The 20,019-nt window shown below is 35.6% G+C and overlaps 1 protein-coding gene across 2 annotated transcripts; it reads right to left on the bottom strand.

Moving 5' to 3' along the window:
* Positions 1 to 13,225: 13,225 nt before the first annotated feature.
* Positions 13,226 to 18,930, bottom strand: LOC127138522 (xylose isomerase). Of its 2 annotated transcripts, none has more exons than XM_051064988.1 (21): positions 18,752 to 18,930; positions 18,580 to 18,660; positions 18,396 to 18,500; positions 17,601 to 17,675; positions 17,386 to 17,515; positions 17,204 to 17,295; positions 16,949 to 17,005; positions 16,631 to 16,704; positions 16,503 to 16,557; positions 16,305 to 16,406; positions 15,875 to 15,926; positions 15,658 to 15,703; positions 15,529 to 15,584; positions 15,022 to 15,073; positions 14,821 to 14,900; positions 14,626 to 14,696; positions 14,475 to 14,515; positions 14,300 to 14,399; positions 14,109 to 14,180; positions 13,949 to 14,026; positions 13,226 to 13,549 (listed from the first exon to the last, which is right to left on the bottom strand). In XM_051064988.1, exons 2-21 carry the CDS (start codon positions 18,643 to 18,645, stop codon positions 13,514 to 13,516), a joined length of 1,440 nt encoding a protein of 479 aa, XP_050920945.1. In that variant the 5' UTR covers positions 18,646 to 18,660; positions 18,752 to 18,930; the 3' UTR covers positions 13,226 to 13,513. The 2 variants fall into 2 exon arrangements, with proteins under 2 accessions (XP_050920945.1, XP_050920946.1); XM_051064989.1 differs by having other exon boundaries at positions 18,761 to 18,897.
* Positions 18,931 to 20,019: the final 1,089 nt, after the last annotated feature.

The following is a 20,019-nucleotide window of genomic DNA, read 5'->3' on the forward strand; positions in this document are numbered from 1 at the left end:
AACATTCTCAGCCCGGTTACTCACAACCACCTATCCGACAAACTTTCCGTTCCACAAACACACAAACATACAACCAAAATATGCCATTCACCCAACCCCAAAACCAAGAACATCCCCCATACCACCACCAACAAATGGACCATCAACCTTCGACCGAACATCGCTTCGCACCCACACCATCACCCTACCAAAGTCGCCTTACCCAAAACACTAACCGCCCCATCACCTACCGTAGCCAAGAACCCCAAACATCACAATACCAAAACATCCCACAACCATATCTCTTCCAAACACCCCAACAACCTTTCCAACCTTTCCTAGACCCATCATTGTCACCCATGTCCCCCTTCAACCGTCCCGGTCGCCCATCCATGAGTCAACCACACCCCAACTTCTCTGGCATGGGTCATGAGGTCAGCTACGCCGGTACACCATCATTGAATACTGAAGACTATGCTGAGTTGGCTGAATACCTCAACGGATCTTCTCCTGTAAGAGGTAATGACGCTCCTGGACCATCAGATGAACAAACACCGGTGCAGAATCGTCAACGTGGGTTAGGGCCAAGGGTTAGGGTAGCTAGGGGATGTGGGACCGGAGGTCGGTTAGGTGATCACGGTCATCACCATTAGGATTCTTTGTGTAAAATCCAAATTTTATTAATATCAATTCGTATTATGTCAAATTTATCTTTGTGTAAACTCCAAACATTAGGTTTCTTTCATAATTCTAAAATAAACACATATCATAATACAAAAATTTATAGGTCAGAAACCCTAATTCAAGGACTTGTTATTGTTATGTTGAAGGGCTTGAATTTGGTCCCTTTTGGCAAAATTCACATACACATATTTTGACAGAAACCCTAATTTTGGGTCAAGTTCGCAAGGACCTACCTCACTCATTTTTAATTATTTTAAGGTGGGACCAAGTGCATTGGAAACTTTAAGGTGTCTACTTCACTTCTTATGTTGGGCAAAAATTCATAACTCTAACACAAACACATGCAATAATACAAAACATTATAGGTCAGATAACAGATAAAATGTCAAAGAGTCCAACTTCAGGTGCCCATACCTAACTCATAAAAATTGCAAATGATGCAAAACTTTAGTCCAAATTCATTATCTTGAAAAGATATACAACTTTTATGTTGAAGGTTTTGTCATTTGAGGCTTTTATCATTCAAACTAAAGGGCTTGAAGTTGGTCCCTTTTGGCAAAATTCACATACACTTGTTTTGACATAAACCCTAATTTTAGGTCAAGTTCGCAGGGACCTAACTCACTCATTTTTTATTATTTTGAGGTGGGACCAAGTGCATTGGAAAATTTAAGATGTCTAGTTCAAATGTTATGTTGGACAAAAATTCATATTCCTAAAAGAAACACATGCAATAATACAAAACATTATCGGTCAGATAACAGTTGAAAAACTCAGAAGTCCAACTTCAGCTGCCCATAACTTTCTCATAAAAAATCCAAATGATACAAAATTTATATCCAAATTCATTGTCTTGAAAATATCTACAACTTTCATGTTGAAAGTTTTTTCATTTGAGGCTTTTTTAAGGGAGGCGCCAATTGGATTGGCGCCCCCTCTTAAAAATTACACATAGGCGCCAATTGGATTGGTTAGGGCAGGTGCCCTAGCCAATCCAATTGGTGCCTCCTTGCAATTTTTAAGAGGGGGCTCCAATCCAATTGGCGCCTCCCTCTAAAAGTGGGGTATATTGGGAATTTTTTTGAAAACTGGGTTATTTTGGGAATTTCTTCGAAAATGTGGGTTATCTCGGTAAATTTGCCAAAAATTTACTTATTTTTTTATACTAAATAAGAAAGGGTACCAAAATTTTCAAATAATAAAAAAAAAATTAGTATTGGTATTTGTAGTGATATATTTGTAAAGATCCGATAAGGGCGAGAAAATAGTGATCCTCCAAAAAGTAGCGACGTCCTTTTGCTGCCCATACTTAGGGGTAATATCGCCTTTAATTCCTCTACTTCCTCCGTCATAGGAAATGTAGGAAAAGACATGTCTCAATCATAGAGAATTATGAGTCAACTGATTAAATTGTGTCTTCCTAGAAAGTAGGAATTCAACAGTTCACTATCATAAATAAGGGGGCAGTTATCATTCCTGAAAATCTTAACTTCATGCCCATGAGCCTCTATAAATACATCATCTCTAACGTGAGGAAGGACAGTTGATAACATGCATGAAATGCATAAGAATACAAAGTTTATCACCTCATGTGAGCTTACTCTCTCCGTAGTCAAAAACACCATCGAACATGGTTTCTCACCACCGTGAGAAAGTCCTAAACCACCAGAAATCCCCAAGGCCTCTTGTCACTCCTACTAGAATAGGGGTGTCACACATTATGTACTTTTTGACAAGTACAATGATGCTCATTATGGGGCATCGGTAAAACTAACCTATGTCACACCTTTCATCATTATTGTCATTTTCATTGGGGAAAAAAGATCCAGACTTTGTGGTTAATACCATGGCCAGAGGTTTTGCCGATGGGTGGAGTTTTAGCTCCTCTAGGAGGAAATACACCAAGCAGGTGTTGATTACGACTCAATGGTCAAACAGAGAGGATAAGGAGTCAATATCACTTTCTCCAATAATGGCGTCATCAGATTCTTCCCTTATAACAACAACTAAGTAGCCATTACTATGCAACACAATAATTGTGATATCAAGCGAGCCTTGATAGACTCGGGAAGCTCAGTTGGCATCTTATGTTGGAACACCTTCCAGAAACTCCAATTTAATCCCGACAGCATTAAGGTGTTCTTGGGTTTGCTATTAGGTATGTCAGGCAAACATGTACAAGTAAGGAGCCACATAACCCTATAAATAGCATATAGTGTGGGAGCATATTCCAAGGCGATTGAATTCAACTACCTAATAATGGATGCTTTATTGCCCTACAACATTATCCTTAGTAGGCTAGCCATCTGCTCATTAAGGGTGATTATATCAACCTAGTACATGGTACTGAAATACCTGCTACCCCAGCGGCCGAGTTGGGATAGTTAGAGGAGACCAACAAAGCACCCCAAGAATGTTACTCGAGTAGACTAGCGATGGAAAGGGAAGAGCTCTCCTTTGAGGTTGTTCTATTTCACGAAGCACGTGACACAAACACGGTTAGTTAGAACCCTGGATTGGGTGTGGAAAATGAGAGGCTCGCATCCACAAAGGATCTGAAAAAGATTCAAATAGGTCTTTCATCTCACCAGGTGACAAAGATAAGCACCTCGCGTCCCAAATAAGAAGAGCAAGAACTAGTCAACCAACTCATTAGAATCGTCGACTTCTTTGCTATGGCCCCCTCTAACATGTCAGGCATATATACCAAAGTGGTGTGACATTGCCTCGTCGTTAACCCCTCTACAAAACCAGTGTAACAAAGAAAGCAGAAAGTCGGCGAGGAGGTTAGAGCAGCCATCGACGAGGAGGTAAACAAGCTAGCTAGCGTAGGTTTCATCATAGAAACAAAATATGTCACTTGGTTAAGAAAGCATCGAACAAGGTGTGTGTGTGTGTGTGTGTGTGTGTGTGTGTGTGTGTGTGTGCATGTGTGTGTGTGTGTGTGTGTGTGTGTGTGTGTGTGTGTGTGTGTGTGTGTGTGTGTGTGGATTTCACCGACCTTAAAGTGAATTATCCCAATGACCTTTATCCCCTTCTAGATATTGATCTCTTAATCAATGGATTTTTAGGCTACCTCGTGTTGAGTTTTATTGATGCATATTCAGGGTATAATCTAATTAAGATGGATCCCCTCAATGCTCCCAAGACGGTGTTCATATCAAACCATGTTAATTACTACTATAATGCCATGCCCTTCGGCCTCAAGAAAGTTGGCGCCACCTACCGGCGACTCATGGACGTTGTATTCTCCCACCAAATAAGGTTAAGCATTGAATTATACGTCGATGACATGATAGTGAAAACTGCTGAAGGATATAGTCATGCAGCAGACTTGGAGCACATCCTGCAATTAGTCAGGAAGTACAACATACGCCTGAATCTCACCAGGTTCTCCTTTGGGGTGCAAGTGTAACACCTTAAACCCCGAAACTTATATGAAAAGTTTTACACAATAATTTAAGGTGTCCCCAATGACAACCCGTTAAAAAACATCAAAATATTTGAATATTACGCAGCGAAAAACATTTCATAATGTCATACCCCAAAATTTACCCTACTCCGATACAGTTTTCATCTGAGTTGTTTAGAGTTGATTAAATCTTCAATACTTCAAACCTATTAATGGTTGATCAATAGACCATTCATGATACTTTGAGGCATTGATAGATTGCCTCTATTTCAACCATATTTGGGTCATTTGATACATAGATGAAACCATTCTCTTTACATTAACTTGTTATTCTATTTGCTTATTGTTATTCTACTAACCACTAACCATTAGCCACTAACTTCTAACATTTATATTATTGCACTTTACTTCCTTGCAATTTATTTTATTGTTCATTTACATTCAAGTACTCATTATCATCATCATTGTACAAACTCATCATGCATGTTTATTTACTTGTTATTTATTTTATTGTCATCATACATTAAAAATAACAAAAACATGATAAAATTATAAAGACCAAAAATATTCACTCCACTCTTAATCAACTTGGACTTAGAGGATTTCATCTTAGGACCTTTGCTTGGAGGTCTTTCCATTACTCTTTGTGATACTTTGTAAACACTTGGATTTTCATCCGTAACTTACATGCATGTTGTAAGAATGGCATCATGGCACCACCTTAGGGGGACATGTTTGTAAGACCATTATCCTTTGTTTAGCTTAGGTCACTTTTGCACACAAAAGGCTTTCTCTTGGGCTACCTTACAATGAGACTCTTTAATTTCTTGTTGGTTACTTTGCATTCATGTTGCATAAGCCAAATTTCATAATCAAAATAAAATAAACCCTTGATTCAACGTCAAGTGGCATTTTTATAATCAAATTCAAAACACTTAATAATTACGATTATTATTGTGCGCCACGAGCCTTGAGTGGCGGAGAATGAGTGAGAATGGAGCATTCCTACCCTTACTCTGATTATTTTGGACGCAAGACGCTTGACTTGTTGTCTAGAATAATCACCTCCGCCCATAGACTTTAGTACAAAATAATCACAAACATTCTTTCATAAAACCCTTATTCAATGTAAAAATAATACAACTCATCAAACTCATTTTTGTGCCTTAGGGCATCATCCCGAAAACCCTTTTTTCAAAGGTAAAATCAACCAACACACAAACATTTTCTACTCCGAACTACGGAGCTCTAATTCCTCATCCCCGAATGAGTGATACGTAGGCACAAGGGCCCCAATCCTTGGCGAGCACTATAATAACAAAAACACTCCCCTCCTTTCACACATTCTTTTGAAAATAAAACAATAATAGATAAATCTCATGTATGTAAAACAACCCAAATGGTTCCCATGGAGTACCATGGACATAAGGGGTGTTAATACCTTCCCCTATCCAAATCTCGATTGTGAGACCGATTCCTTATTCTCTTTTAGCGCTTCCCGTGCGTGTCTCTTTTCTGAGGGTTTTATCGACTATTTCCCCTTTCCTCTCCGATAGAGGTAAACTAAATAAAATTCGGTGGCGACTCTTCTGACTTTGCCTCTCTTTGGCATCTCATTAGTCCCAGTTTCATTATCGTGAAATCCCGGTAGCGACACATAACAACCTCATATATAAAGTGATAAATTCAAAACAACAAAAACAACATCAACTAGAAAACATAATAACTCATGTCCTCGATATTACACGATCAGAGCACTAAAATCCACTAATGAACGACAAAGTGAATAAATAAAAGTGAAGAGTAGCTCCAACAAGCCACCTTCCACACATAGTAATAATGCTTACTCTTGAGTATCTGTAAGATATCCATGGTGGACAACATGAGCAAAGGGGTGAGAAACAACATTCAAAATGAATAGTATAAAGAATTCTAAAGTAGAGAGCATACAATAACACACACGTTCAATACACAATCAATAACACTGCAGTATCACGCACATTCATAACAACATGCACGTTCATCATGTATATGCATCATTCATAATAATTCATTAACTACGTCAAGTACTCTCAACCAATCAACAACATCACAAACAATCAAATACATATGCAAACATGTATGCAATGTACTATTAAAACAAGATTTGGTTTTGCATTTATACCTTGAGTTTTAATAATAACAATGTTGTATTTGTGTGAGAATAATTTTGGTATCCTAATGGTTTGTTATTGTGTAGCTTTAATAGCCAGTTGTGGTTCTGAGTTTATGATGTGCAACTTCATCAGTTTCTGAATATTATGTTCTGAATTCTGCTTCTATGCTAATCGTGAGAAGTTCTGAAAGACGTCGGGTTGTTGCTGCAATTGTCTTTCTGCTTCTGTACTGATTCACTCCTAAGAAGTTCTGGAAATATGTTATGTTGCTGATGCAATGTTCTATCCGCTTATGCTTCTGGAGGTGACTCTGATTGTCAAGCTTTTGAAGAATGACAAGCTTCTGAAGTTTTGTTACTTAGCTGAAGATTCTAAAGATCTCAAGTCAGACGTTGAGGTTATCAAGGTTTTGTCTGAAGAGTCTGAAGATTCTGAAGATTATGAAGATCTCAACCTAGACTGCTTATGATGTCAAGGTTCTAACTGAAGTTCTGAAGTTTCTGAATCCAGTTATGTGTTTCTTCTTTTCATGCTTCATCAACTATTTCTGATAAGCCAATTAATTTGAATATAATATCAAGTGGATATGTGATCAAATAGTACACAGTAAAAATCAAATATTCCTTTCAATCCTTAGTTCATGGGTGAAAGACAGTACTATACATCACACCTGTCACTTAAATTATAGGCAAAAGATTGCACGATGTATCACTCATGTCACCAATCCAACAGTGAATAATCGCTCTATTGGTATCTACATTTTTCCCTCCAACGATCTCTTTTCTTATGCTATATAAGTGGGACTTGGAGACTTAAAGAAATAGCCGAGACACATTACAATATTTGACAAGTCTGTTTCTACGTGATAAACTATCAATTTTGTACACAGTTTCTTTAAGTGTTTTGTATTTCATTTGTGTAAAATTTTCTTGTGTAGAAGCAATTTGTAACACACAAAATCTTATTCAAATTGTTTGTTTGTATTTTCCTTAAGGAGACTAGGTTTTAGTAGGATCCTTGAGAAGACAAAGAAAGTTGCTCTTTGTGTTTGTTCTATAATTTGTTTGGTTATAGTGGATTAAGTCCTTGGGTATAAGGCAAAATCACATTGGCGGGTGGACTGGAGTAGCTTTGATTTCAAGCGAACCAGGATAAAAATACTTGTGTCTTTATCTCTTTGTTCTTAGTATTGTGTGGTGTTTTTGAGTTGGTAAAAAGCTTTTATTTTTAAAACTCAATTCACCCTTCCCCTCTTATTGTGTTTTTCACACCTTCAATTGACATCAGAACTCCCGTTCTGATTGTGATAAAGTTTTTATCAACACTTCACCGTGTTCAGCACCGGTCTAGTTTGTGTGTGAGAAATAATGGTCGTTGCTAACGTTATTAACAACAATGAGAGAGATCAACATAGTGTTAAACCATCAGTCTTTGATGGTGAGAGGTTTGATTACTGGAAAGACAGAATAGAAAGTTCCTTTATTGGATATGATGTTGATCTTTGGGATCTTGTAATCGATGGCTATGTTTACCCAGTTAATCCCGAAGGAAACAATATAGCAAGAATGCTATGATATATCAACAAAAGAAGGATTTCAAAAATCATCATAAGGCTAGAACTATATTGTTAAATGCTATCTCTTATACTGAATATGAGAAGATAACAAACAGAGATTCAACTAAGTCTATATTTGACTCTCTGAGGATGACTCGTGAGGGGAATGCTCAAGTAAAGGAGACAAAGGTTTTGGCCTTAATCTAGAAGTACGAAGCATTCATAATGGAAGATGATGAAACCGTTGAAAAACTATATTCTCAAGATTCCAAATGCTTGTTATAGGACTCAAGGTTCTGGACAAAGGATACTCTACAGCTGATCATGTCAAGAAAATCATCAGAAGTCTCCTAAAGAAATGAAGACCTATGGTAACTGCCTTGAAGTTGGCAAAAGACTTGAACAATATTAGTCTTGAAGAACTTGTTAGTTCTTTAAGAAGCCATGAGATAGAACTCTAAGAAGATGAACCTCATAAGCGAGGTAAATCTGTTGTTTTAGAGTCTAAACTTGAGAAGACAATGGCTTATTAAGTTGAGGAAGAATTAGAAGATTTTGATGAAGACTCAGAAGATGATGATGAGTTGTCTTTGATTTTCAAGAAGGTCAACAGACTATGAAGACACAGGTAGAATGGGCAAAGGAAGTTCATAGGAGCTAGAAGGATTTTCGGTCGCTCTGATTCTTTTTCTAGACCAATTTTAGAAAGATAAAGTATATATATGTATCCCTATTTAGAAAGATAAATTGATGCATCCCTATTTATAAAGATAAATTTATAAATAATATGATGTCGAATAAAAAATTGATGCATCCCTATTTTGAAAGATAAATTATATATATGTGTATCCCTATTTAGAAAGATAAACTGATGCATCTCTATTTAGAAAGATAAATTGGTATGTACAGATAAATATTTAATTCAAATTATAAAGTTACTTTTTAAAATAAATTATATATAAGTTTTTTGAAAATACTTTTAAATTTAATATATGTAAATAAAAACATTATAAAATTAAAAACAATAAAACATGTTTAATTGTATTACTTTTATAAAAAATCATTGACACTGCTAAAAAACCAACTTTAATATTTTTAATAAAAAATCATGATAGTATAAATGGTCAGATTAACTTATCATATTATTTTGTATCATCAAACACTGGATTAAGAAAAGATAGGTTAAATACTCTTTTTTGTCTCATATGTTGAACTCGAAATCTAGTTTAGTCCTTTAACTTTTAAGAAGACAATTTTGATCCCTCAACTCTGAAAACTGAATCACATTATTACTTTTCGTCTATTGTGTTAGTCAAAGACAATGAGTAAGGTTATGTGGTATTTACGTGGAATGTCACGTTGTTATGCCAACTTTTGTGACCGATTTGACGAAGGAAAAATCGATCACTAAAAAATTTCTAAGTTTTAATTATCTTTTTTTATCTTCATCCTCAAATCATAGTTCAATCTAAATTAAAATATAGCTTCCACTTTCATTTATTTCAAGCTTGTTGAATCATCGCACATCGTGAGAAGCTAGAGGTTGACATTGAACTCAAGTCAAATGTAGACAAGTATTGGCAAATGTAGACAAGCTAAGGATCATACTTGCTATAAATTGAATTGATAAGGGTGCAAATGTTATGTGACAAGATAAGATGACAATGTCATTCAAGTTTGATTTCAATTTAAAATGTTTTGCGCTCTTGAATTTGATCCACTTGATGAAAAGAAAATGATCTTCAAATTCCCGTAAATCAAAATCTTGCTTTGGTTTAAATCTCAATGCTTTCTTGATTTGCAATTTAAACAAATAGAGAAAACTTAGTTCAAAATTAACATGGACTTTAAAATGATCACAAATGAACAATATTTAAATCACCTTTCTTTGTACTTTCAAGAGTGATGTAGTAAGAATGCCATGAAATGGTAAGGAGATGGTCATGTATGAGTTTCCTCCTTAAATTTTGCTTCATGCTTACAAAGGAACCAAAGTTCAATTCAAATGAATAAATGGATTTTTATTTTTATGACTTTGTAAATGATAAAAAAAAGGCATAGATGTGATGAATCAATTAGATAAATGTATGATGAAAGAGTTCAAGCCAATCTTGAACTATATTGTATGATTTAACTTTGAATGATGTATAGTATGAATTAAACAATGAAAGTGTGCCAAATCTTATTCTTTTGTCTTGTGATTGGCCATGGATGAATGCAAATTGATACACTTAGGTATGATATATGACATGAACATGAATGATTGATGAATGTAACCAACCTTTTTTTAAAAAAACGAGATGAATAAATGTGGACATGATCATGTAAAAATGAATAAAAATGTATATGGGCAACTAAGTTTGGTCTTTTAGCTCAAGTCAATATTTGGTTGCCTTTTGTTAGGCCTCAACTTTATTGCATGTAATCACATGGGATGATGCATGTTTGTGGTAAAAAAACAAAAGTGACTACTGAGTGGAACCATGGCCTAAGGACCCTTCATCCTAGCATCGGATAAATGTTAACTACTCATAGTCATATGATATAAAAAAAAGGGAGGGACAAAATTGGGGTATGACAAGATGCATGTTGCATCTTTTTCTAAAAATGCGATCTCGGCCTCTGGCATCTTTTGTTCGCCTTCCTTTGGCTCAATGGGGATATCCTCTTGAATATATTAAATACCTGACATGTATACCTTTTGAGCGCAAAACCAGTCCCTTCTCCCCGAGTAAAGCCTCGTGCAATTTTATTAAGCATATGACATACGATCTTAATGCCCTAATCTATGGATGACGCATTGCCCTTTCTGAGTTTGGGGTTTCCCGCGTCATCCCTCCCTCGAGAGTTAGACCCGCCTGACCCTTGAGAGTGATCTCCTTTGACATACTTCTTGAGGTGTCCCTCTTGGATCAGCCACCTGATTTCCTTCTTGAGCTGGTAGCAGTCTTTTGTGTGACACCCTTTAACTTTATGGAACTTACATCATCTTCCTAGCTCAGGTCCCATAATGGTTGCCTTTAGGGATGAAGGCATAAGCATATTATGCAAGTGGATAGCTGCCACCAGATCTGTTCACGGTGAGTGTTCAGGGACGTGAAGCTCTCCACCATATTTCCTACTCGTTTGAATATGGATTTGTCCTTAGTGGGAGGGGTATAGTTGCTCTTCTGTGAGTATGTGAACCTTTAGCGCTTGGTACACGCTCTTTTACATCTCGTATCTTTTTCTCGGGGTTGTTATCTTCACCCTTTATGTAACATTATGCCATTGTGACCATTTATGCTAATGAAGATGTTGGTCTGTGGGCGAGAGACATGTTGAAGTGTCTTACTTTGAGACCATTTTGGAATGCCCCCACAAACATTCTTGGTTTGGATGGAAGACCCTGAGGGTAGCCTCATTTTATCGGGTGAGGTATTCCCTAAATGATTATTAGGGCCCCTGTCTTATGTTAAATAGGCTGGTGGTGGACATCATCATGTGCCGACTGGCTGCGAACTGATGTACGAGTTTCTTAACTAGCTCTTGATAATTGGCCATGAAAGCTCGGGATAGGCCCATATACCATCACAAAGTTTCGTCTCTGAAAGTGCTAAATGATAGGTCGCACTTCAGGGAGTCAGGCGCTCCGATGATGACCATTTGTGTGTTGATGGAGGCGACATGCTCATAAGGATCACTATGCACATAATACTTTGCCAAGGAATGAGACTTGAACCCTTCGGAGATAGGCATCTCCCATATTTCGTCTGAAAGTGGCTAGGGGTCCAACACTTCTATCTCCTCTAGGGGTTAAGCCTCTTGTTGGCGTTGTTGGATGTTGAGGACGTCATCCTCCAGACTCTGATTCTGGATACACAATTCGTCCATGGCGGCACGCATCTCCGTCAGGGCATTGGCACCACTGCTACTTATGGCGTCTTCCGACGAGGGAGATTTCGCTCTCTTAGCAACCATGATTGGAAACAATTAGATCCATGAGCGAAGGTTTCAGTGAGTGCTTGAGTGGTGATGGTAACGAAATGTGCGTCCTAAATTAGTTTTACTAGGCCTTACAGTGTGCACCAGTGTACTTGTCAAAAAATATATAATATGTGATACCCCTAAACTGGTAGAGGTGATCATAGACCTTAGTATTTTTCTGGTGGTTAAGGATCTGTCCGCTGAGGTGAGAAGCCATGTTTAATGGTGTTTACGGTAATGAAGGGGTAAGCTCACATGAGGTGAAAAGTTATGTAGCTACTAAGGGTTTATCGTGTGTATTACGATTTATCCCCCTCAATCCTAAGGTTGAGATATTTATAGAGGCTTATGGACCTAGAGTTCAATGAACCCCTAAGAAGTGGTAATCGCTCTCCCTTAATTGGGAGAAGTTGTTAACTGCCTATTTTTCTAAATAGTCATAGATTGACTTCGCATATGCAGTTAGGAACTGAATAAACAATATTATCCACATTCCCCTTAGGACGAGCCCCTTATGATGTGCCACATAATGGATACACCTGAGCAACGTCTCACGCTGTGCCACATAATAGGTACACCTGAGCAACGTCTCACGGCGAAGAACATGTTTTCCATATTTGGAGAGACTCATAAATATATTACTATACCGTCCCTCAAATATGAGATTTTTTTTCTTCTTAATTTTGTAAATATTTAACTCTTCTTTTTATCATGGAATATATATTTTTCGTTAAACAAGAACACAAGAAAACTAAAAAAACAAAAATATATTTTTTTTTACTCAAATGTCAACTTTTAGTTTCACTTCCAAATGTGTATAAAATTTAAAACCTTACATATTAGATATAAAATTCTAAATATAAAATTAAATCATTAATCTATTTTATAGACCTTTTAAAAAAATGTGATCAAAGATCAAAATATCTTCTAGATGGAAAGCTCATGCCAGACATGTCTTGTTTTACATTTTTTTGTGGAACAGCAAATTTTAGGATTTCACCTTCACCTAATCTTTTACATGTGTGAACATTGACATCATTTTTATTTATTTTTAAACTTGGCTGCATCCTCTACTATATCCACTCTTTTTTTTAGATACTTTTGCAAGAGAGACCTAAATGAAATAGGAAGTGGTGAGAGAGAGAGATTGAAGATGTGATATATGAAGCTGGGTGGTTAAGAGATATTAAATATTTTAATTTGAGAATTATGGTCTTTTTAGCTACAAATTTAAAAATAGAATAAATGAATTAAATTAAATTACTTATTCAATATTATTATAAAATTATATAATTCTATCTTATATCTTATTTTCCATGGATGTTAAATCAATTAAAATGTAACAGCAAATTTGATTATCCCAATCAACAAAAATTATGAGCAAAAAGACTACCTATAGCGGTTGCATTGTGTACAAAGATAGGATTTTACAATATGCACCCTTAGGGGTTAGTAATAAATACTACTAGAAAGTAAAGAAAAAGTAGAAATATATTCTGCATGATAAACTGTCATTTATGGCCGGAGATACATCAATTTTATACAAAAGTTAACATGCACTTCACCGGGCTTCGAATGCACAGAGGAACCCAACAGATATTGGCTCCACGCATTATTTATCACAAGCAAAAATAAGCAGCTTAATATAAGTTACTCTGGATTTCAGTTTATTATACTGCCAAAACTAATACTACTGCTGTAAACTATTCCTAACAAAAAGGACAAGAAATACAACTTCCACGCAGAGCTAGATGCTGCTTTCTACATAGCAGACTGGAAGATCATCTCAGCTAGCTCCTGTAACACAGTTAGACATATTTATTAGAATCTATGTAAGTTGGTAAGTGAATACTGAGGGGACTAAACTTCAATAGGTAAATGTCCTCATGATTCATGACAATTATAATTCAGGCCCAAAAAATATATGGCCGAACACGTTTTTTTACGATCTTGACCACACCAGCAACTAAAACGAGCTTTTGCTGATTGTAGCACTCTCAGACGTCCTTGGCACGTCAGATCACTTACAATCTTAGGATCCAGCACTCGATTGACTACCCTGGACTAGATCCTGGAGTCATACATCTAAATTTGTTCCTTGAGTTGGGGAAGTGAACATTCATTCATCTTCATCTGTTATACATTACAAGGTAATGATATCCCTTATTGTTAGAGGAGATTTTAAGATTTAGTTACCTGTTTTGCAGAAGCAACCTTTGGTTCTCCCCATTCCTTGGTCTTCTTCTCAAGAAACTCAAAGTCAGCTTTTCCAGCCTATGACAACAGACATTTCCAATCAAATAAAACACAAAAAGCATTGAATATAAATGAAAAGAAAATGTATGGACAGTATTACCTCTATTTGAGCACCAATTTCTGTATCAAAACTTTGATATCGCTTGCGGACAAGCTCGGCCAGAGAACCGTCCTTTTGGTCAAGCATAATGAGAAATTATTAGTTTGCTTGTCACGAGAGATTGAAAAATACAAGCTTTCAGATTGACATTGCAGATAAAAGTTGATGTAAGGGAGGATAGACTGTATCACCTCAACTAGCTTGGCAGCGTTTCTGAGGCCCCGGGCCATTGTATCCATTCCAACAATATGAGCTATGAATAAGTCTTCAACATCTGTGCTCTCTCTCCGCCTAAAATGTCAGTTGGTAAGTAAATTATAAAGGCGGAAAAAGGGATATGAGTACAAAATATAGTGAAGGACTCACAATTTGGCGTCAAAGTTGAATCCACCTGGTGCAATTCCATCCTAGAAAAATCAAGAAAAAGAAAAGAATAACCCCATCAGATGATATTGTGTTTCTAAGGTGAGGAGTATTGCACTTCAAGACACGAGTCAAGAAACAAGTGCTTTCATACATTTCTGATAACGCTGAGCATAATCATTGTTGCCTCTTGGATATCTACAAGAAACTGATCTGTGTCCCAACCTGAAATTGTGATAAAAGCTTCTTATTGTAACTCCTATAATACATTGTGACAAGTTAACACTAAGTCTTCCATGTTAGAAGTTCATTATTTTTATTTGTTACATAGTAGAGAATTTGCACATACCAACTTGAGGATCACCGGTATTTGCATCAATATTACCCAACAATCCATTAATCCTCGCAGTTTCAAGCTCGTGGTGACAACTATGACAGGCATTGGAAAGTACAACAAACATGTCCAGATTCAGTAATGAACAGCAAAATTAAATTAGAAAGCATGATCAGTAACTTCACATGTGAGCACAATGTACAATGAAGTATTCACCTGTGACCAGATAGGGTGGCATGGTTGCACTCAATGTTAAGTTTGAATTCCCCTACAGAAGGAGCAAAATTGAGAAAGTGAGAAATCTGTGCAAATGATACAACACCATTCTTAATGACGGAAATTAGAGAAACCTGAAATCTAAGCAAGCAGTGAAGAGATTTGTACCTCTTTTTTGGGGGTACAATTTCGACTAAATTCTTACATATTAGGGATAATGTGGCCATTAAATTCAAGTATAAAGAAAATTTTCTAACTCAGAAAGAGAGGGGAAATACAGTTTCATATAGGAAAAATTAGCATACAGGACTTTAGATCAGCATTTTAGATTTTAGGACAAAGTAAATTACTGATTTAGAAAAAGATAAAGAACAATTAGAAATTATATACAGTTCACTATCTTACTGGTGTAATATTTGACAACATAAAAATTTCATTATAGAAAGACATCACACCCATTTTTTGGTTCTTGGGAGACATTTGAATGATGAATCAAGCAAGTATTACCTATAAGTCCATATTTTCGCAAGAAATTAGCTGTAGTTGCAGCATCCCAATCATACCTGAAGGAATACAAATTAGTAATGTGCATAATAGGCATTGTGAAATTGTTGATTGAATAGGTAGGACACATACTGGTGTTTTGTAGGCTCTTGTGGCTTTGGTTCAATTAAAAGTGTCCCTAAAAATATAGCAGAATAAAAATAAGAATCATTAATTTTATTAAGAAAAAAATTATGGTGTAGTCCGCATAGAGATAAAATTATAGATGTGCTCTACTCCTCGTCTCCTATGTTTCATAATGTAGTGCTATACAATGATCCAGCTAGTTGGTATTCCAAGGAATGTTTACCATTGAATCCGATCTTCTTTTTGTGCGCAACAGCAGCTTCAAAAAATCTAGCCTGTAACCAGATAAATATGCAGAAACATTGTTTTAAGATACAGCATATTGCAGATTAGAAGGCAAAAACTACATAAATTTTTGGAGTAGGCAATGAATTACCAAAAGCTAGAGTGAACAAAAAATTTCTATTGAAGATATAGAGGCAGAACATTTAATAAAATCAAAATTTTCGCTAAGGCTTCTTACTGAGTTCTTAATTACATTTTTTTTAGCATTAGCATTGAGACCTGGTTATTCTTGTGGTTGTAGTGTGCAAATTGATACTATTATTATTTCTTTATTTTCAAGGATATTTCTTTTACATTGTTTACCAACACAAAAGGCAAAAAGAGAGCACAATCAGATCACTACTTCAAGGATAGATAGATTCACACACCAAGTGATTAAGCTCCCGTTCCATATCTGTGTTCAAAAGAGATTGGTAGCCCTCGCGGCCGCCCCAAAACACATAATTTTCTCCTCCCAAATAATGTGTCACCTGCAATATATTTTTATCATCAGCAGAAATGAACAACGGTTTTGATAATACAATCAACCTTGTTACTATTATTGTACTATATCTATATGAATGTACCTCCATGGCTTTCTTCACTTGAGCAGCAGCATATGCATACACCTCTAACTCAGAGCTGTAAAGAATTTCACTTTGTGAGTCACAAGGACTGTATAGACAAGCTAGGAGATAATGGTATACAATATTACCTAGTAGCAGCACCATGCATATAGCGAGGATGCATGAACAACTGAGCTGTTCCCCACAAAACGCTCTTTTTACCCTATATATGAAAAGGCGAAAATAAAAAATTGTGTTATCAACATTTCAAACCACAATTCACTAAAAATATCTTAAATTTCTGGATTCTCTAAGCTTCTAAACATTTCATAATATTTATATGAAGTTAAGCATAATTACTGGAATTATGTATTGATTTGAAAATAAAAAAGATCTCTTTTCCTATTTTGAGGTGATTACCTGAAAACAGTTATTATATATTAAAAGATTCATTCATGTCAAATTACCTTAGTCTGAAGCTCTTGAGCAAGAGCCGCCACTTCATCCAGGTTTGCATTTGTTTCCTAAGACAAAGGCAACAAGTACAATCCAATAGCTCAGAAAGAGTATGCAACCATAGTAAATGTAGCAGCAATACATTATTCAAGAAAACACATTCCATCAACTATGTCTATGACCACAGTTCAATAATCCAGATATAAAAATGAGTAGGCCTTTGCACAGCTTTTCATAAAACTGAGAAATTTTAAAGATTGGCTCACCTCAAGAGTCGGCGCATCAGGTGCTATATCCCTATCGTGGAAGCACCAAAAATCAACACCGAGTTTGTTTATGAACTCAAAATTTGCTCTCACTGTGGCATTAAGAAAATTTTATCTAGTATCACATTATAATCTCCAAATATATGAAGTATATCAAATGTGAGAGTGAAGAATTAACATACTCCTTCTTTTAGCCATGCTTAATGAATTGGTACCATCTTCCCATGGCCAGTGTTTGGTAGGTGCACCGAATGGGTCACCACCTGTTCCACGGAATGTATGCCAAAATGCAACGCTAAATCTAAACCAATCCTACATTTACATAGAGTAAATTCAAATTAAAATCCAAGAGTAGTTCAAATAAAAAAGACCGGTTAGATCATAAATGAAAACCAACCTTCATCTTCTTCCCAAGAATTTCCTCTTCTGCATTATACCATTTGAACGAAAGTGGATTCTTACTCGAAGGCCCCTGAAAATTAAATAAATGTACTAATAAATAGATACACAACACATTACTATGATCAAATTACTAGATTAGACAGAACTCGTTAAACTTTAAGGGCATCTCTAAGATTTCTCAAGTAGAGCAAAATTGGGCATTATCATGCAAACACCAGAGCCCTCTCCCACTAATCATTAAAAAGAAGTTTGAATTTTCAAAATTTTGGAGAAGTTAGGAGGATATTAAACCCCCAAATAATCAAATAAACCTCTATTATTTAGGAGGATATTAAACCCCCAAATAATCGAATAAACCTCTATTATCCTCTTGTTTCCCTTCCTATATTTGCATCCCCTTAATTCCTTACATTTTCCTCATGTTTTAAATTGAGGCCCGCAATCGCAACTGCGGCCCGCAATATTGCTGATGCTTAGTCTCAGCAACAACCGCATCGGACCTCAATGATGCGGTAGTCTCCGCAATCAGACCGTAGGGTGATTTGGAATCACAAGCCCTTCCAAAACTCAATTAACTTCAAAAAAATCTTAAGATTAAGTATTTTTCAACTGTGTATTTCAAACTCTTCTCAATCAAAACTCACAGAGCAACAACTGCAGATCCCAACAACCGTACGGCAAGCCTCACTATCCCAAACACAGTCTTAAACTCATCTTCAGAAAAAAAGTATATCAATATAATCTTCACATTATTAAAAAAAAAAGGAAAAATTGAAAATAAAAAATTAACCTCATATTTAATTTTGTAAATGCCAGGGAAAAACTCCCCTTCCCAATCATCTGGATCCCCGCATTTACCAACATTAGCGGCTGGACAAGTCTCGGGTACAGCAATCTGATATCCATCAACAAAAACAAATCTCAAAAATTGAATAATAACATACACAACAACACAGGAAAAAAAGTATCAGTACCACTGCATAACAGAAAACAGTGAAACTAAGAAGAAGCAGTGATATTTTCCCGAATTTCATCGTCATAGATTTACGAAACTCCTGCGATATAGCGAGTAACGAAATCGATCTAAATTAATACATTGACATTAGAAAAAAAAATTGGAATAAAAGAAGCGGTGAAGAGTTGAACCGGAAGCACCGATAGATATTGTAAAATGGCGATTTCTGAATTTCCTGACTGATCAGATAGGTCAGTTGTGCGTTTATTTATGCTGAAAATCACGTAAACTAAATTTAGAAATTGAGGAATTTGAGTCCTTGATTGCTACGATGTTGGATAAGAACGATATCAATTGTATAGTGGTATATCACGTGTCATAGTGTCACATATTGCATGAATTTTTTTATTCTTTCTTTTTTAAATTTAAATAAAATAAAGTTCATCATATAAATTTTTTATTTTTATTTTAATTATCTATAACATAATACAAAAATAATACAAATAGATGATATTAATGAATTGGTAGTTTAAAATTTTTATAATAATTAATTTCTTTATTTTGAAATAAAGAAAAATATTATTCTTGATTTTCTCAAAATAGGCTATTCATTTAAAAAAAATAAAAATAAATAGACTACTCAATTTAAGATTTTATATATTTAAATATTTAAATTAGAGAGTTTTTTAATGCATCCTATATGTTTTTAAGCCACTACTCAAAAATTTAAAAATACTCCGCGTTTTGGGAGATGCATCTCCAGACGCACTTCAAAACACACTCAGTACGTACCATTCTAAGTGACGCTATATTATTTGGTTTATTTTATTTCGGAGATGCATCTCCGAAAGTTTTCCGTAGTTACATAAGACAGACACATCCTTACCAGATCCAAAGATATGTAATTTTTCAAATTGAAATTAAGATTTATAAAATACAATTAAGATTACATAGATGAATTTAACATAAAATGCAACATTACACTTAATATTCAGATGGACGTTTCAACATCTTTAGAATATCTTTGACCAATCTTGAAATCGTCGCTTCTAACTCGAGCGAAAATTTTGTTTCGAAACAAAAATATGTATTACACATAGCCCTTACATCCGCTTGCGTCTTGAGCTCAAATTTTTGGAACTCAAACTTTCCTAAGTTGTCAATCGACGGTGAACGGTACTCGAGCTTCACAATCTTTTGATTGTCCATGTGAGTAGGAGATGGCGGATTTCGTCTTTGATGTCTTCAAGGGAGGTGAAATCGGTGAGCTTAAATGTGTACCCGGGTGTAGAGTTAGAGAACAATACATTTGCAACATATCAATCAATCTTTATTTGTGACATTTGAGACATTTTCAATTTATGTGAAATATAACATAAGAACACCTTAAGTTATAGAAGTCATAGATCAATATGGACCACTAAATAACTGACATTTTGATTTAGAAGATATATCTCTT

Source organism: Lathyrus oleraceus, chromosome 4, assembly GCF_024323335.1.
Source record: "Lathyrus oleraceus cultivar Zhongwan6 chromosome 4, CAAS_Psat_ZW6_1.0, whole genome shotgun sequence".
NCBI lineage: Eukaryota > Viridiplantae > Streptophyta > Magnoliopsida > Fabales > Fabaceae > Lathyrus > Lathyrus oleraceus.

Bases quoted from the DNA above. Each gene is read 5' to 3' on its own strand.
- LOC127138522 (XM_051064988.1), bottom strand. From the start codon at position 18,645: ATGACGATGAAATTCGGGAAAATATCACTGCTTCTTCTTAGTTTCACT. The intron at 17,676-18,395 runs GTTAATTTTTTA...TTTAATTTTCAG, and splicing joins TTTACAAAATTAAATATGAG to GGGCCTTCGAGTAAGAATCC. The intron at 14,027-14,108 runs GTAATACTGTCC...CTGTTGTCATAG, and splicing joins AAATTGGTGCTCAAATAGAG to GCTGGAAAAGCTGACTTTGA.